At 38.8% G+C, this 19,559-nt stretch overlaps 2 protein-coding genes across 3 annotated transcripts; one reads left to right on the top strand and one right to left on the bottom strand.

Moving 5' to 3' along the window:
* Nucleotides 1-415: 415 nt before the first annotated feature.
* Nucleotides 416-3,762, bottom strand: LOC137274518 (anaphase-promoting complex subunit 15-like). The gene is made up of 4 exons (XM_067807746.1): nt 3,640-3,762; nt 2,676-2,732; nt 1,818-1,947; nt 416-1,175 (listed from the first exon to the last, which is right to left on the bottom strand). Exons 1-4 carry the CDS (start codon nt 3,760-3,762, stop codon nt 1,171-1,173), a joined length of 315 nt encoding a protein of 104 aa, XP_067663847.1. The 3' UTR covers nt 416-1,170.
* A 9-nt stretch (nt 3,763-3,771) lies between these two features.
* Nucleotides 3,772-19,486, top strand: LOC137274517 (protein SDA1 homolog). Of its 2 annotated transcripts, none has more exons than XM_067807745.1 (21): nt 3,772-4,124; nt 4,331-4,435; nt 5,360-5,458; nt 6,281-6,463; nt 6,780-6,845; nt 7,143-7,235; nt 7,863-7,949; nt 8,167-8,271; nt 8,745-8,817; nt 9,149-9,252; nt 9,595-9,652; nt 9,874-9,932; nt 11,173-11,249; nt 11,959-12,056; nt 14,049-14,125; nt 14,328-14,463; nt 15,279-15,358; nt 16,754-16,944; nt 17,544-17,628; nt 18,629-18,784; nt 19,381-19,486. In XM_067807745.1, the coding sequence occupies exons 1-21, from the start codon at nt 4,035-4,037 to the stop codon at nt 19,432-19,434; spliced, it is 2,076 nt and encodes a 691-aa protein (XP_067663846.1). In that variant the 5' UTR covers nt 3,772-4,034; the 3' UTR covers nt 19,435-19,486. The 2 variants fall into 2 exon arrangements, with proteins under 2 accessions (XP_067663846.1, XP_067663845.1); XM_067807744.1 differs by having other exon boundaries at nt 16,751-16,944.
* Nucleotides 19,487-19,559: the final 73 nt, after the last annotated feature.

The raw sequence follows: 19,559 nt of genomic DNA, 5'->3' as shown, positions 1-19,559 counted from the left end.
GATCAGTAGACACAAGGGTGAAATTCAATTTATCATAATGGCTTTCCAATTTGTATTCATTAGTTTCAAATGAAAAATGTACATCTCTGAACACAGTACTGCCATTAGGTGTGCAGTGTAGCGATATCATAACATTGTGACATCATCAACTTCATGACATCAGAACACTGTCAAAGCATTGTAGAAAATCTACTGTCAATAGGAGATATCATCTGATCTCACACAAGTGATACCTCCTGTGAGAGACAGTTTTCGATGATAACCCTCAGTTTTACCACCACCATTTTACCACTCAACAACATTATAATATGCAAGACTGGGCATCCCGTGTCTTCAAAACTGAAGGCGATAAAGGAGTTGAACTAAATGATATGCCCCAAGATGTCAAGCACTGAAAAAGAAACAACATGGTAGAAAAAGAGGAAACCTGTTTATTTTTGCACAGGTATCTCATACCAGTACAAATGTGAAATTTAGAAGAACTTCGCTTACACTGATATGAAGGACTTTATGGTCCACATTTCAGCACCTTTGCAGCTTCAGTGATCAATATCAGTAACCTTGTGCATGTTACGTTGTAGACACCTGTTATTCTCTCCTGAGTCCATGAATCGCCTTCGTACACAATAGTGTGTGAGTGATTTGAGTTCAATGCTGCCTCAGACACTATCCCAGCTAAGTCTCAGCATTGTCAGCTTAATGTGAGAAAGCCCAAAGTAATAGAGGTTCCTGACTTTAACAAAACCCAGAAGCATAAGTATGGTGATAACTAACCTAGAATATGAGATTTGAATCCAGAATGTGGCATGTCCACGGGTTACAATTCTGCTCAGTGAAATGCTTCAGCTTAAACAACTGAGTCCCCAATGAGTGACCATCCACTTCAGATGATAAAGACATGGAGTATTGACACTTCAGCCCTGGAATCACCTCAGATGTAGATAATGTGGCACTCTACACTCACCACAACGGAAGGTAACTGATGTTAATTACATAGTACTTGTAGGCTGGACAAATGTCTGAACATTCAGAACATATTCAATCCTCTCCTTGTTCTTCAGCAAGTTCAGGAGCCCAGTGCTAATACTGCCGATAAAACTTCCACTGTCCTGAAGGAGTGACGGAATAAGTCTACCCAGACTGTAAAGCCTCGAGATTAAAATCCACAGTTCAGTCTGAAATCAAAATTAAAATGAAATCAACTACTTTCAAAGACAGGAAAAGTGACACTGTCAAATGTACAGTCATCATAAATATACACCAGAAAAACGAGACTGCTTACAGACGTTCACTAGTTCTTTAGTATGAGAGAAAGTGTTGACAAACTACCCAAAAGCTGTTTTTCTCTCGTACAGTTGCTACTTTGAAAAGAGCTACAGACTAGTTGGAAATGGTCCATGGTTTCTGCACTTGTTAAATAATGACAGATATTCAAGGACTCTGAGTCCTGGTGGGATTCTGGAAATCTGTTCCATAAATGTATACCAACTAATTACTAAACAAAAACATGAAAAGTAATAGGCAATGACAGACAAATCTTCACATTCACAAAATTTCAAAGATTGGTATGGCATGAAAATAGACAGTAGTACATTCAGTGAGTTAAAATGGTTTTACATTACTCTCACAAGATTCCAAACATATAATGGCAGGTGGATACTAGAAATGGGCTTCACATATTATACCCTTGTACATGCTGTAGGGAATCAAACCCAGGTTTGTGGCATGAAGTGTAAATGCTAAGGTACCCCATCATCCCTGTACATTCAGAGTAATACAAGTACATTTGTACAGTTTGTTTGCTTTGTAACACATACATGTGCTTGCATCATCAGCTGAATCCCTGTCGTCCATCATGTCGGTGTCCATGCCATCATCATTGGTGTCACTGTCGTCATCATCATCACCCTCATCATCCTCTTCTTCATCATCATCATCATCTAGATGCTATGAGTGACATATTCCATATTAAGTGACTGATTCATAGATGACATTCTTCGTTGTTTAGTTACACCATGTTACATACTGACAGACCACATTTCAGATGATCTTGTTACACTAGCAGGCAATGGAGCCATGAGTAAGAAACGTTTACAGTAATGTTTCAACTGCCCTACATATCTGCTTGGGCTTAAACAACACATTTTGTCACAACAATGTGATATATGGAAACAAAACAGTTCCATGCAGAATTCTGCATCAATTTTAAGATATTCTACCAAATCAAATTGTGTAAAATGAATTTATTGACACTGAGTGAGTTTGTGCATAAACAGCTCTCAACAATATTCCAGCAATATGACAGTCAAATCTGCTCTTCATTTTTGATCAAGGAGAATCAAATCAGGTTTTTGATGACCGATCTCTTGAAACACTTGGCAAAGTCACTGTCCATTTGTTGGAAAACTTTCCACATACCACTACACTACAGTAAGGTGAGTTAAAATTCATCATCATTTTGGCAGCATCTCTGAACTCTAGTGATGAGCCATTACAATAGATTATTTTCCTTGATAATGTTGCACAGAAATCAGGCAATTTGCTCAAACAGACTGAAAGGGTTGATATGGATTGCCTGATTAGAAAGTTCACCTGACAGTGACATGACCATTTTTGGAGGTGACCTAAGATCTTCATGTATGTATGCAAAAAGAGTTCCACATATCATAACAAACCTCGGAGGTCTTTCCTATTGGCACAATGTTGTTGTCTTTGTCAGCGATACTTTGATGCTGAAAGGATGAAAGCAGTACATGGTAAAAAGAGTGAGTGAAGTGAGTGACATATCTGGAACAGATACTCTGAAATTCAGCAAATGACCATCAACATCACAGTTTTTAATGCACTTGATTCCTTTTTCAATTAAGACTATGCACAGCCTTCTGCAGTTTACTCACTACATGTATTAGAACTTCCAGTTTGCTCAACTGCCTTACGGTCTTTTTCTCAATAATTATTAGCTAAAGCTCTACTCTAAATTTTAATGATGAGGAAAACAATATACATAAATTCAGGTAATATGGTTTCAATCAGGCTAGGGTAGGGGAGATACATGGGGAAGTCTTTCCAAATTAACTACTCAACAACATGGGTGATTTATGTTTTACGCAGCTCTCAGTAATATTCCAACAATATCATGGCATGAACACCAGAAATGTTCTTCACAAACTGTACCCATGAGGGGAATCAAACCTGGATCTTCGGCGTGACGAGTGAACACTCAGCAAACCCACCACCCATACACAATAACATGACAGCTCAGCCACAAGAGCCTTGAATCCTTTCAGCAAGCGAAAACACTAATGACTACCCACGATTTGTCGTCGCACTGACAATTTACGAAGGGACAACACATTTCAATACGGATTTTAAAAAGCTTTACGTGAGATATCTGGTATTATTACGATTGTAAAACGATTCCATGTGAAAATCAAAATTTATGGCTAACACGCTAACTCAAACTAACGCAAATGTATGTCGGATCGGAAATGATATGTGGACCTCAACGATCGAAAATTGGTTTGGGTGTCACGAAGCCAATCTTTTAAGTGATTGTCTTTTTCAATAAGTTGAAACTGTGTGATCCAGTTATGCACTCTTAGTCTGAATGAAGTGTGTCCATAAGTACATCGAACACACCCATGACTGGTATTCTTCTTCTAATTTTGACAGCTCATTTTCATCGTCACATGGCTTATCAACAGTGAACCATAGCTTGTCAACTTCTCTCGGAGCAAGAGATGGGAACAAGGGAGCAGACATTTTGTAAACTTTTAAGTTTATCGCCATAAGTTTTGAACTAGGTGGAAACTTATATTGATATATATTAGCATTGTTACTATCTATAATATACTAATATATATTTATCTCGCATATGAGTGTAATGTACATAGCGTAGCGGTAAGAATTGTATACCGTAACATATTATACCAAAGTGAGAATACCAGCTTTGCACAACATTGAAACCAACTTCCGTCTCCGGTGTTGATCCACACGTGCAATGTTTTGAGAGTCTTCGTTCAGGAACAGCCAAGATGACAGATCGAAATCGGAATAAATTACCAACCAATCTTCCACAGCTTCAGAATCTTATCAAAAGAGATTCTGAATCCTACAAAGATGAAGTAAGAACTAGCAGGACTGTCGATTATCGAACTACAGAAATATCGGGATATATTTTAGAATAAACGATATGGCGTGTATGGACTAGTGTTAATATATTTACTGACCTTCTTGAAGACAAGGCAGACACGATATAGATTTTCGGCATATCAGAGAAACTGTGCGTGGAAATGGTCAAAAGCTAATGACATATATTTTGTATTTACAGTTTCTGCAGCAGTACCGGCACTATCAATCAAATCTGCAGCTGTTCCAGCTAAAACCATCAGCGTTTTCTAAAACCTTAGAAGAACTGTTGATATTTCTAGCACAGGTTGGTAACTTCTTTAAGTGGCTTTAAATGTTAGTGGGATGACAAAGGGAGATAGTTGTATAGATATACAACATCTTTATTACAATATTTGCCATATAATGCTGCTGATGCAAACACTACTGTCAATTGTTTGATAATGATGGAAGCTGTCTTCAGGACGACTTGGTCAATTGTTTGATAATGATGGAAGCTGTCTTCAGGATGACTTGGTGAATTGTTTGATAATGATGGAAGCTGTCTTCAGGATGACTTGGTGAATTGTTTGATAATGATGGAAGCTGTCTTCAGGATGACTTGGTGAATTGTTTGATAATGATGGAAGCTGTCTTCAGGATGACTTGGTGAATTGTTTGATAATGATGGAAGCTGTCTTCAGGACGACTTGGTGAATTGTTTGATAATGATGGAAGCTGTCTTCAGGACGACTTGGTGAATTGTTTGATAATGCAGTTGTGTCCCAGTTAGTGATCCCGTGTTCATGATGCTGAGTGAGTGAATGAATGGTTGCGATGACAATCACTGGATTATCTTTTCTTTTCCAAACTTGATTATTTGCATTTGGCGTTCATAAACATTGAAGATAGTTATCCAGGTTGTCATGCCTTGAATCAATATTCCTGATCACTTCCATAATACAGTTGGAATATTGCTCACAGCAGTGAAAACTAACATCCTTTTCACATTGTAATGTAATACTGTCCATTGTAACAGCTAATGATATCCTGCTTTGAACTTGATTGTTCAGCTATGTGCTCTCACAATCCATGGGAAAATAGGTTAATAATTTAGAGAAATTATATTTAAGGAATCTTTCATATTGACTGAACAGTTGAAATGAATATAGCAAGAGATCTGAATAATGATTTTCAAAGTTATTATTGTGTATCAACATTTAACATTTGTATATTTGTTTGTTGACACCAGGTGTCCCACTGTTACCCAGCAGAACTATCCGAGTTTCCGCAGCAGTTGCGGGACCTCCTACACAGACATGCCACAGCACTGGACCCAACGATGAGACTGGTAATGACCATTCTTTTATCACTGGTTTGTCAGCAGCAGTCAATGTACTGTGGATTTCCATCATACAGCTAAATTATTTCTTCAGTTTTATTTCCTTTTAGTTGGTGATTGTATACTCACTATAGTATCAAGAGCAACATGTGATTAGATACAGCATATCTGCAGCAAATTAATGTTTCTGCATTTTTAACTGACTTCATTTTTAAGGATCTGAAATCATTTTCTCATTTACAGATGTTGCATAATTCAATGTTTAATTGATGATAATGTTGCAGAACACTGCCGGAACCCCCAAAATATAAGTATAAAACAGGGCATTTAAGAAAAAAACGACTTGTGAAGGTCTTGGGTAGAATAGATCTCCAGCAACCCATGCTTGCCATAAAAGGCGATTATACTTGTCGTAAGAGGCGACTAACGGGATCAGGTGGTTAGGCCCACTGACTTGGCTGACACATGTCATCGGTTCCCAATTGTGCTGATGGATGCTTGTGTTGCAGATGAGTGGATTGTCTGGTCCAGACTCGATTATTGACAGACCACGACCATAATGCTGGAATATTGCTGAGTGAGGCATAAAACTAAACTCACTCACTCACTCACTCACTCACTCACTCACTCACTCACTCACTCACTCACTCACTCACTCACTCACTCACTCACTCACTCACTCACTCACTCACTCACTCACTCACTCACTCACTCAGAAGAAAACATCTCCTGTCTACCATAGTTAGAGTGCAATTTGACCAGTTTTGGACTGTTGTTTTGCGCATGCCGAGTCTTCATTGACATGACAGTGTTTATGGTTTATGTCTGCAGTCAATGGTGAAGTCCCTCATCCTCTTACGGAACAAAGGCTTGATACCAGCCACCAGCATCCTGGAACTGTTCTTTGAATTGTTCCGTTGTCAAGACAAGCTACTGAGAAAAACACTCTACAAGTACATTGTCACGGACATAAAGAATGTCAACTCCAAGCGCAAGAATATGCAGCTAAATTCGGTAAGAACACAACAACACCATGGAAGGTTGACTATCAAAGAAGTCATGGCAACACTCTGTAGCATGATGTGAGTAGGGGTAGCCTAGTGGTTAAAGTGTTCGCTGGTAATGCTGAAGCCCTGGGGTTGATTCCTGACACTGAGACAATGTGCGAAGCCCATTCAGATAATACTTAGGGCTCCAAGTGAGAAATTTTCTTTTGGCTGTGTAAGTGTTGTTTAGGGTTTCTGTGTCATTTTCAAATTCAATATGCGTAATAATTCTGTTTGTATATGATATTTGTGACCGTCATTCATTAATATTCTTCTTGTTCCAGACTCTTCAGAGTTTTATGTACACAATGCTGACAGATAAAAGTCCTGTTGCAGCAAAAATGTCCTTGGTAAGATTCTCAAAAGCGTCAGAATTTAGTAATTTTATGAGCAGGTTTTAATTGTCTGGTCCTGTTGTAGTGAAAGTGTTGTTTGATGAAGACATAACAGTATGTAAGTCAGTTGTCATTATAGCCAAATCTATACATTCAGATGCAAACAGCAAATGAAGCTATACATTGAGCTGCAATCTGATACTTAAAAGTATCACAACAATCTGAGGTAGACTTTTTTCAGCTTCATGTTAATGAGTCCTGTCAAGACTGTTGTGTAGTTGAGATGTGACTTTGAGCCTCTTTGTCCCACAGGATGTTATGACTGAACTGTACAAGAAGAATGTGTGGAACGATGCCAAGACTGTCAATGTCATAACAACAGCATGTTTCTCCAAGCATGCCAAGGTAGGTCCAAACATACCTGTTCAAATTTGTAGTCAACTGGACTTGACTCTCTTCAAATGTACAGTCACTACAAAATGGAAATGGTGAATGATTTGTTATGCAGGTGTCAATAATCATCCTGCATGGGGATGTTGTAGACAGTGTTCAGGCAAAATGGAGTGTGTGTGTTGTGGGGGAGTTGGGTTAGGTGTGTGTGTATGTGTGTGATTTTGTGATCATATTTTAAGAATAGGGGTGGAGGTTTATGTTGTCACCCAATTTTTTCTGGGTTTGAGTCATTAATTTTGTACACACATACTAATGTGGGTCATTAATTTTGTATGTGATAGAGGGGAAGGGTTGTATTTCACTTACTTTGTACAGGAATTTTAGGTGTGCCATTCACATTGTACATCCTCCACCATAACAAATCATCATCACTCCCTAACCATAAATTATGAATGGTCCCTTCATCACATTCAGGTGTGTAAATTGTTTTGCTGTATCATGGTTACAAACTAACATACTGATGCTCTGACAATTATGGGGCATTGTACTTTTTTTTATGTGTATACACCTGTGTGTTTTTAGAGGTATAATTGAGATGAATTTTAGTCCTTTATTAATATCATGTTACTGTTGTTCCAGATACTTGTTGCAGCCCTGAAGTTTTTCCTGGGGAGAGATGAGCTTGATCAGAAAGCTGAGAGTGACAGTGATGATGATGATGACACTGTGAGTCACAGGCAGAGTTATCTTTCCTTGATCAGTGGCATTTTGTTTACCACAGCACAGGCCAACGGAAAGTTATGCATCCTCTTCTACAACAAAATATATTTTTGGTTTTCCATTTTGAAAATTTGAAATCCTTTGTCTTTTATTAACTGAATACATCTGTTATATTTACATTTTAGATCAGGTTGTTTGACTTTTCCAGTTGCTATGTTTACAGAATTCATCTAAGAAAACAGCAAGGGAGTTATCACTTGCCTACAGAGTAGGGAAGAAAACGAAAAACAGGGAAAGGAAACTGAAGAGAGCACTGGCTGTTCTGAAAGTGGGTAGACCAGGTTGTGAATGTGATGTTGACAAGACACTCACATTTGTCTAGTCTGGGTTTTTGACCTTCACATTTTGTTGTTTATCTGAATTTCATGTATTTTCAACATCTTTTCAGGTATAGGAAGTTTTTTGTGTATTACCACCAGCAATGATGTCTCAGTTACACACATTATGACACAGTGAAAATATTATTCAGCTTAATGTTTTGTGTTAAAAACGTTTGAAATTTTATTTTGTATGTTGAAATTACGCAATATGTAGTCAGTTATTTATGTCTAATCAATTGTGTATGGAATCTTTTTATATTTGCATTATTCTTGATCTTCTTTGAAGAAATATGACCTTTTTGAGCTATGGCTGCATACAATCCCAACAAAAATAGAACTCTACTTTTAAGTTCACATTTAAATGTATGGTATAGCACCTTCTTGTTGTTCATTAATCTGTTAATTATTTAACCTCTTTCAGAAACAAGGTAGCAAAAAGAAAAAGGCTGAAGTTTTCAACTTTTCAGCTCTACACTTGATCCATGATCCTCAAGGTAATCCACATCAATCCATTTGTAGAAATGTAATTCGAAACTGCTCTGATGATGAGAGACATGATTTTTTGTGTTTTGAGACTGAACTCTTTGGCCATGATAAGCAATATTACAGTGTACTTGTAACCAGCAGTGGCTAACCTCTCATTTTGTCTCCTTTCATCAGTCAGTGTGGACATACTCTGTACATGGATGTCACACATACTGAGGTTCTGCTATTGTACTGGTATGGTGGTGTCTACTGTTGTTGTCTGCTGTTGTTGCTTGTTCCAAAAGTTAATGAATGTTTTTGTTCCATATGTTTTTTTGTTTTTTTTGTTGTTTCTTAAAGACTTTTGTGAGAAGTTGTTCAAGAAACTCGAGTCATCAAATGAAAGGTTTGAAGTTAAACTGCTGATGATGGATCTGATTTCAAGACTTATCGGAATACACCAGGTATGGTTTGGTAATGTTTTTAGTGTCTACCAGTGATATTTCAGAGAACTGACTGACTCATCTACCCATAAATCATTTACCCACAATTCAGTTGAATAATTGACTGTTAGAAATTTATTTTTGTTTTAATCATTAGGGGATAAAACATGTTCATACTGAATGTCATTGTATTAAATCTGCATATAATTACACACAACAGACAATGAACAGCACTTTGATTTGATGAAAAGGAGGTGCAACTGGTCTGGTTGATTGATGTGATTGATGAACTGGAACACTTTTTGAACATTTTTTCTTTTTGGTCATTATGCTATGAGCAATGTTACTTTTGTTTTGTTCCAGCTTTTCCTGTTTAACTTTTACCCATTTCTGAAGCGATTCCTTCAGCCACATCAAAGAGGTATCTACTTCAGATTGCTTTGGTGTTAACTTGAACGTTTTTGTGAAAATATTTCATAAGAACATAGAATCAAAGGCTTTGAACATGTTTACTATGAAATTCTATTGCAAGGTGATATATTGACCCTTAAAGATACAACAAGGAACTAGATGAGTTTTTCCACACCTGTCAAATATTTTTAGAAACCTGCTGGAACAGATATTTTTTGCTGTTTGTTTCAGAGGTTACCAAGTTGCTGTTGTATGTTGCACAAGCTAGTCATGAGTTAGTTCCCCCTGATGTGAGTAAATTATAGAGTTATTTCCCTTGACTCATGTTTACTGCAGGAGATTGTGTCCACTCACGCAACTGAGCTATATTGGTGTGATAGGTTTACTTCATAATCAAAGGATCTGAACCAAGGAAGATCTGGGTTACAATCAGCATCCCATGCCTGTAGTGAAAGGCGACTAGCTGGGATTGGGTTGACTCGCTGGCTTGGTTCATATATGTCATCATATTCTAACTGCATAGATGCTCATATTGTTAATCACTGGATCATCTGGTCCATGCTCGACTATTTACAGACTCCCACCATATTGCTGGAATATTGCTAGGAGTGGCATAAATGGCAAACAAACAAATTATGATGACAACATATAACATTATATGACTAATCTTTATTATTCCACTACAACAACGAAGTTGCGTGCCATAGAGAAACAGGTTTTGTCCGTACGTCCACAATACTTTGTCCTGATACCCTGAAATGAATTTTTTTTTTCATGGAAACATGACTTAGGCTGTGACTATGAGGTCATCTTGTCCAAAGCAGATCTCCTAAACTATACATGCTAGCTTCATCAAGCTTGGTTCACATAATCAAGCATGACCCATTGATGTGCCTTTTGGTAATTAGACCTGCATATTAATTTTATTTTTTGTGGTTTCCATGGAAACATGACTTAATCTGTGGCTCTGAGGATGTTATCTTGTTCAGCGCAGATCTCCCAAACTTTAGCTTATTGAACTTGTTACACATGTTCTCTGTGTTCACCATGACCCCTAGATGTGCCTTTTTTGTGAATTTAATTTTTAGTAGTTTCCATGACCACAAGTTTGAATGTGACTGAAGTTGGTGGTTGTGGTCTTTTCCCGAGCAAAACTTTAAAACTGTTCATTATTTATTCACCAAACTTGGCGCATAGATAGGTCTGTTGGTATAGTGGGGCCTTTTGGTGGGTTTAGATATCTGAATAAAATATTGTTTGTGTTTCCATGGCAACAAGTTCGACCTAGACTGAAGTTGGTGGTAGTGTTCTTTTCCGGAGCAGAACTGTAAAAACTACAATACTCTCCTTCCACTCTGCGATATGTACACCAAAACACAGGCATACTGAAATCATAATTAGTAGACGTATTCATGAAGAGTATTTTGCCATTGCAGGGGATATTTGTTTTCTTGTTGATGTTTTGGGATATATTTCTTGTGTTTCTTGTATCATTTCTCCTTGTTGATGAACTAGTCATTGTTTCTTCAGGTAATGGAAGAGGTTTTGGTAACGATCTCCAACAACTTCATCACAGAGAGAAACTCCAGGGAGGTAATGGCTGTTGGGTAGGTGTGATGGTTTCCACAGAACTAACTCTGTTTGCTAGCTCTGTGAATTTTTATGGCTAAAAGTCTTCCCCTTTCTTTTTTAGATATATTGGCATTTTCACTAAAACAATTGAAAACTGAAAATATTTCTCTTCTTTTTGCAGCTCTTTCAGAAGTGAATAATTAAATATGTTATAGACATGAGCACACATGTACTGAAATTGACATTAGATTATTTGAAAGTTTACACATATAGCAGGAGAAATTTTATCAAATTTTATATAACTATGTTATATGTTGTGTAGATGTATCAACCATGGCAAACATAGTATTCAGGGTTTTTTTAGGTTATGGAAATAGGTGTTCAAAGAGTACATTAATACTGTTTCAGAGAGTTGGTTTCGAATTTCATTTGATCTGGTGCATTTACAAGATTTATGGAAATCTGGGAGCAATTTTTTTCAGAATTTGGCATACAAGTTCAAGATAGATGCAAATAGTTTGACTTTTGCAGTTTTTATTGAAAACACATAGAGTTGGAGCTCAAGATGAAATTAGGTGATTTAATTGTGAAAAGAGACATTTGCATGAGTCTAAACATTAATAACATTTCAGATTAGCATTGTTGCCGACAACATATCAAGTTTATGTTCTTGCGATATGTTAGTTTTCTTGGTTTTATCCTGGGTATCAGTTGAATACTCACCTTTATTGCTATCTTCTCCAGACTGAATTCTGTGCGAGAGGTGTGTGCAAGGTGTCCTCTGGCTATAGGGGAGGATTTGCTGGGAGACCTTGTCCAGTACAAGTCACACAGAGACAAGAGTAGGTGGCAGTCCTTAGAGACCCATAACTTGAATGTAGTAGATGTGTAGCACATGGAAACCCGGGGCTTCTTTCACAAAGCAAACCTTTACTAAGGTTAACCTTAACTCACATATACCCGTGGACCCGTGAAGGTCCCGGGGTAGAATAGGCCTTCACCAACCCATGCTTGCCATAAAAGGTGACTATGCTTGTCGTAAGAGGCGACTAACGGGATCGGGTGGTCAGGCTTGCTGACTTGGTTGGCACATGTCATCGGTTCCCAATTGCGCAGATCGATGCTCATGTTGTTGATCATTGGATTGTCTGGTCCAGACTCGATTATTTACAGACCGTCGCCATATAGCTGGAATATTGCTAAGTGCGACGTAAAACTAAACTCACTCACTCACTCACTCACTCACATTTACCCGTGAAGGTCCCATGGTAGAATAGGCCTTCACCAACCCATGCTTGCCATAAAAGTTGACTATGCTTGTCGTAAGAGGCGACTAACGGGATCGGGTGGTCAGGCTTGCTGACTTGGTTGGCACATGTCATCGGTTCCCAATTGCGCAGATCGATGCTCATGTTGTTGATCATTGGATTGTCTGGTCCAGACTCGATTATTTACAGACCGTCGCCATATAGCTGGAATATTGCTAAGTGCAACGTAAAACTAAACTCACTCACTCACTCACTCACTCACATTTACCCGTGAAGGTCCCATGGTAGAATAGGCCTTCACCAACCCATGCTTGCCATAAAAGTTGACTATGCTTGTCGTAAGAGGCGACTAACGGGATCGGGTGGTCAGGCTTGCTGACTTGGTTGGCACATGTCATCGGTTCCCAATTGCGCAGATCGATGCTCATGTTGTTGATCATTGGATTGTCTGGTCCAGACTCGATTATTTACAGACCGTCGCCATATAGCTGGAATATTGCTAAGTGCGACGTAAAACTAAACTCACTCACTCACTCACTCACTCACTCACATTTACCCGTGAAGGTCCCATGGTAGAATAGGCCTTCACCAACCCATGATTGCCATAAAAGTTGACTATGCTTGTCGTAAGAGGCGACTAACGGGATCGGGTGGTCAGGCTTGCTGACTTGGTTGGCACATGTCATTGGTTCCCAAAATGCTCATGTTGTTGATCATTGGATTGTCTGGTGCAGACTCGATTATTTAGAGACCGTCGCCATATAGCTGTAATATTGCGTAAAACCGAGTGTGGCGTAAAACTAAACTCACTTAACTCCCATTCTTTAACACAGCACTGCCCTTAGTCTTAGGTAACCTTAGTGCAGTGTTAAAGAATTGGAGTTAAGGTTACCCTTAGTAAAGGTTTGCTTTGTGAAAGGAGCCCCTAGACTCCTGGTGGAACTGTAGTAGCATACCTGCAGTAGATTGTAGGGAAACTAAGGCAAGCCTCTACAAAACCTGTTATAGAACTGTAATAGTAATGTTGCAGACCTGTAGTAAAATGTGGCAGAACTGTAATAGTAAGTGAGTGAGTATAGCTTTGCACTTCTTTTAGCAATATTCTAGAATTTAGCAATATTCCAGCAAAATCATGGTGGGGAACACCAGAAATGGGCTTCACACGTTGTACCCATGATGGGAATCAAACCCAGGTCATCAGTATGACGATCAAATGCTTAACAACAAGGCTACCATACTGCCCCTGGAGCAGTAGTAGGCTTGTACTGGAACTGTAGTAGTAGTGTAGCTGACCTGTTGTGGAGCTGTAGTAGGCGTTTACAACACCTGTAGTGGAACTGTGGTAGTAACGTTGCAGACCTTTCATAGAATGTAGTGGACCTGTTGTATACCAGCAGTGGAAATATAGTACTGATGTAGCTGACCTGTGGTAAAATGTGCAGGAGCTGTAGTAGGCCTTATCAGGTTGACTGTAGTTGAGTGATCATACTAGTAGGCTTGTAGTAAACCTGTGATGGTAGCTGCACGAGTGTTTCCACATTTGATGGTCTACTGTTGATGTTTCAGCTGTGATGATGGCAGCTCGAGCCCTGATCCAGGTGTACAGACAACACAACCCTGCACTTCTGCACAAGAAAGACAGGGTAAGTTTAGCAGATTACCAAGTTAAGGGTACATCTGGCAGAGTGTGTTTATAAGTCATCATTGGTTGGGTTCACCTAGATCCATCACAGATTTTCCCTGAAGTTCCATCTGCAGGATCCCTCACACCGTTCCTCCCAGTTCCATCACTTGTTCCTCAATCACGTCTGCCCTCTGTTGTTGTAACATCTGGTTGTGTTTCAGGGCCGACCTACAGATGCAAAGAATGAGCACACGGTGTTAAAGTACGGTGAAAGAGACACCAAGGACTATATTCCTGGGGCTGAGGCATTGGAGGAAACGAAAGATGATGGAGCACACAAACCTCAAGATGTAGATGGTAGAGTTTATGTCATTTACAAAAAACAGGAATATTTCAAATGGGAGTGAGTGAGTGAGTAAGTTTAGTTTTACACTGCACTCAGCAATATTCCAGATACATGGCAGCAGTCTGTAAATAATCGAGTCTGGATCAGGCAATCCAGTGACCAACAGCATGAGCAACAATCTGCACAATTAGAAAACAATGACATTGTCAACCCCATCCCTTTAGTTGCCTCTTATGACAAGCATAATCACCTTTAATGGCAAGCATGGGTTGCTGAAGGCCTATTCTTTCCCAGACCTTTATGGGTCCAGATAGGAATGGGTTCTTGTTGCCCCACGATAATGTCTTTTACTGTTGTCAGATAGCCCAGTGGTAAAGTGTACTGATCATGGCCATAACCAGGTTTGACTCCCATTTATATTCTGATGGTCATTGACAAGACAATTGTTAAGATTTTCAACTAATTTTGAAACAGAAGTGTTCTAGTCACTTGAGTATGTAATTGTCTCGGTCAACTTTTACAGATTGACGCAACAAGATATTTCATCTATTAACTTTACTCCCTGATGTTGCAAATCATTGCTTGTAATATGAATCTCTGGCTCAATACTGTGAACATTGCTGAGTGCTTCCTTAAACGACAAGCAAACAAAATATTTCAGTCATCCAACAGCGATGAAAATATGAAATACATGTAGTTTGAAGGCAATTTTGTGTGCTGTTTTGCTGATGTTTCACTGTATTATCATTAGGGAGATAAAAATGTTGAAAAGAGTAAAGAAATGGTATTAACCTGAGTTGTTCTCTCTGACGTGTCTGTTGGTCAGATTGGCAGTCATGCAGTGAGGACGATGATGACAGCGATGGAGAGTGGGTCACAGTGCATCATTCCTCTGATGAGGAACAGGTCAGTCGAAAGACAAATCTGAAGCATCAGCTGTTTGTGATTTACTGATACCAACCGTTTACCCGAAAATCTTCCTTTGTATAGAGAAGAGTCTCGCTAACTGGTAAAATTACTTTTACTCAGGGTATTCTGTAGATAGACAGATTTTGTTTTGTCAAGGGTATCCTTTGTTGAAAAATTTGTGCTTAAATAATGTAGTATCCAAGACCCTCAAGCTAAACTTAACAAATAGATTTGAAGTTCATTCTCATCCTAGGTTGATAATCAGAAATATCCCTGAATGCAGTAAGAGTAGTGTTGTTTTCTTAAAACCTAAAATAACATGTATTCATCAAATTTCTGCTCAGTAAGTGGAAATAAGTTATATTTGAACATTTCTGAATGTATTTTATGCTGTTCAGTGTCTGGATCAGAATAGGTCTCAAGTACTTCATGCTTGTCATAATCAGTGTGTGAAATAAGCTCCAAACCCAGCCTGACATCAGGGCTGGTAACTTCAAAATGTTACCAGCCCCAAATTGATTTTACAAGACCAGATAAAGTGAATTCGCTCAGATGTGTGGAACATCTGAAATTTTTGCTAAACCGTCATGCTGACTAGCTTTAAATCTTGACCGTCCGTCAGTAGTCTAGCCCATCTCAGACTGGCCTGATTTCATACACTGTCATTATCAGTAACTGGAGAAAGGATTTGATGGTGAGACTGTGGCCAGATTGATTGTTGTCATAGTAACCTGATAGTTAGGGTCCTAAATGTATCTGGTTTGCAGGGCTAAGACTTGATTATTCATTGTTCAAACACATTACACGTATCAATTTCCCAGTCTGGTAAGCAATATGTGATTGGTGGGATGAAAGTTCATTCTGACACGTATCTGCACAGGATGTCCACCCTTGGGTGAAAGATCTCTGTTCAGTTAAGATGAAAAGTCCATGTCGTGTCTATTTGACCATATACCAATAAATAGGGTATTAAAAATTTGATTATTTGAAAAATATGGGGAAGAATGAAGGAAGATGAAGGATGAAATTGCTGATTTAACTGTGCATTTGCAATTTAGAAACTTATTGCAGTCTGCCATTGCTAAAGTTACTGTCACGTGATGAAATGTTTAGTGAACTACATGACTGAAATATGTTCATGTCTTACACGATGCTGACAGTACCAAAAATCTTAAAACAACACCTACTAGCGGATTAGTGTGACTCTAGAAACACTTGTAACATCATTGTTTACCTTGGGTTGACTTGTGTACACTTCAATAGGTCAACATGACCCGTTATGGGATGACTTCAGATCTGGCAGCTTGATTAAGGATCTTATTGCAATGACTTTGTGCACAACAAAGAAGCACTTACAGGATTGAGCAAACATAATTTTCTTGCACACAGCAGGAGGAGCTCACAAAGTTGGTGCCAGATGATCCTACAGAGAGGAAACGGAAGGCTCAGAATGTCTCCGCCAACAGAATCTTGTCACAGGAAGACTTCGCCAAGATCAACCAACTCCAGGCCTCAAAGCAGGTGCAGCACACGTCGACCAAGGGCAAGAAGAGGAAGTTTGTTGAAGCAGAGCCAGAGAAAAGGTAGGGGTCAGAAGTAACAGAGAAGGTGGCAGCGTGCTGACAGATCAAAGATACTGACAGGGGTGCGCTACGTTTAATTAGAACCTATTTTCTCTTTGATTAGCCTTTTACGTATTGATTAGTAATCATAAAGACACGATAAATGACAGCTTCTTTATTAAGTGTTTGAATGGCATTTAGAAGTGATTCATAAGGAAGAGAGTATTTATGGATGTCAACATCTGTATTCTGAGGGACACAACGTTTTGGAGTATATCCTTACTCCATCATTCTTCATATTTTGGTGGGCTTTACAAAATGTCACTGCTTTAAAATATTTAAAACAATTCTCTGGAAGTGATTACTGAACAATTTTAATTTTTGATGACCAGTGACCTACTGGCAGATTTCTTTTTTGCATGGATTATCAAAAAGAAAACATAATTTAGAAAGTGATGCAGACCATGCTGAATAGTGGCTTTATAATAATTCTAATTATTATTATATTATATATTATTATTATATATTATATATTATTATTATTATAATACAAGCGGCTAATTACTGTGTGTTGTCTCACAAGTGATGATTTTGCTGTTACGTTAGTGATGTGTTTGCAGGGGTGAGCTGCCCAACCTGGCTGACATTGAGAACGTGCACAAGAGGCGAGCCCATGACAAGGAATCCAGACTGGCCACAGTGTTGGTGAGACAACTGTCAACAATGTTATTCTTCATCTCTCAATATTGTTAGGAAATGTTAAGCGTCTTAACAAATGCCATTCTCCTCAGTGGCTACCATTCCAATGAAGATTTTTAGAAAAGTAGGGATGAATTTAATGGTTGGCCAATTCATATTGGATTGATTTGGGGGATTTTTTGTATAAAATGTCAGAGCAAGCAGCAAACCTGATCACCAATTTTACACATGTTTAGGGTTTAATCTCCTGCTCTCCACTCCTCTTTAGCTTGAAAATGACACCATGGTATGGCTACATTTTAAAAAATGTATGTGTTTTCCCCCATTACAAGTTATTTCTGTGACCTGCTTCATTCCTCAAGCCCCGTCCCCCTAGTCCTGTTCTTACAAGCCATAATTAGAACCTCCAGCACCTCACCTGGCTGTCCTGTTAACTGTACTCACTCCCTTGTAACAGGATTACAGGTTAACAGTTAGGTTAGATGTTGGTTGTGAACAGGGCTAGAGGGGTGGAGTCACATGATCAGTGGTTTTAGGTTTGTTCAACACACAAATGTCCTGAGAAAAATTTTTCTCATGGTTTTTGTTCAGATGTTTTGAACATAGACAAAGGGTTTCATTTTGCTTAGTTTATGCTTAGAATCCCTATTTGTTATGCTTTTTGTTGTGCATCCCTATGGTAATTCAGGTCAGATCCCAAGCAAATGGCCTGATAAAGTTCTACACTGCTTATGGCAATAATCCAACGATATGATGGCAGGGAACACCACACATTGTAACCATGTGGTAATCAAACCTGGTCTTCAATGTGGAAACAATAACATGTACCACTAGGCTACCCTGTTTCCCATTGGAGTATGGTGAGAGGCAGTCAAAGGACAGGGCGGTGAATCCTGGTTGTTAGCATGTCACTGTGCCCTGTCGATACTGATTCTGTGGTATGTATTTCACTAGCAAACACGTCTGATCATTATCACTAAACCACTACTGTTGTTGTCTCCCCTAGGCCGGTCGGGAAGATCGGGGGAAGTTCGGTCATGGGAGGGAGAAGATGAACCCCGACGCCAGCACCACCAACAAACAGAAGAAGAAGAGCAAGCCATTTATGATGGTCAAACACAAGATGCAGAAAAAGGTCAAAAGGTCATTCAAGGACAAACAGGTAGGTCAAGGTGACAAAAAGTATGAGCTGCATAGAATTTATATAACCTGTACCAAATGTATTGTATTTGTATTATTCATTTAGATGTAAAATGTGAAAGCCTGTGCTGATGCCTGGGTAAAACTGTCCTTGTGAGGTTCAGCAAAGTGATAGTGGTCTGAGACCTTCATCACTGCAGTGAAAGCTGTCTAAACCGGCGCTCATCGCGGGTAAAGAAATAATCCAGTTTCAACAACATGCAGGATTGTTGAGCTGATGATAAATGTACAAGCCTCAGATGGGACTGAGATTTTATGCCAGTGTTGACAACTCTTGAGATTAGACAGATGCCAGTTTTGACAGCTTCATGGTGTTGGTTTTCCTCTCAGCCAATCACGTTTCGCCTTACTACAGCGTTAAAAAATGCTTGAGTAGAAGTCAAAATTACGTTCTGGCTGTGTAGAAATAATTTAAATTAGTATTCAATCATGAAATAAAAATAGTGATAATGATTATCAAAATTCAAAACTAAGATATCAGATTCGATTTTCGATGAATCAAACTTAATTTTTGCATCCCCAGATATTACTGACATGTGAACTATGTTGTTCCTTCAGATTGCACTTCGGAACTCCCTACTCAAGAGACAGAGGATGAGCAAGAAGTTCTAGGACTCACAGATATAGTTGTGTATAATTGTAAATAAACACTATTTACATCTAGTTGTGTACTTGTACATTTATTTTGTGCAGCAGTGTTGTGTGTAGTCCACATGGTGAACTTCCAGACAGCACAG

The sequence above is a fragment of the Haliotis asinina genome, chromosome 2 (genome assembly GCF_037392515.1).
Source record: "Haliotis asinina isolate JCU_RB_2024 chromosome 2, JCU_Hal_asi_v2, whole genome shotgun sequence".
In the NCBI taxonomy this organism is placed as follows: Eukaryota; Metazoa; Mollusca; class Gastropoda; order Lepetellida; family Haliotidae; genus Haliotis; species Haliotis asinina.
The sequence above is the reverse complement of the archived record's forward strand: the minus strand, read 5'-3'. Positions and strand labels throughout refer to the sequence as shown.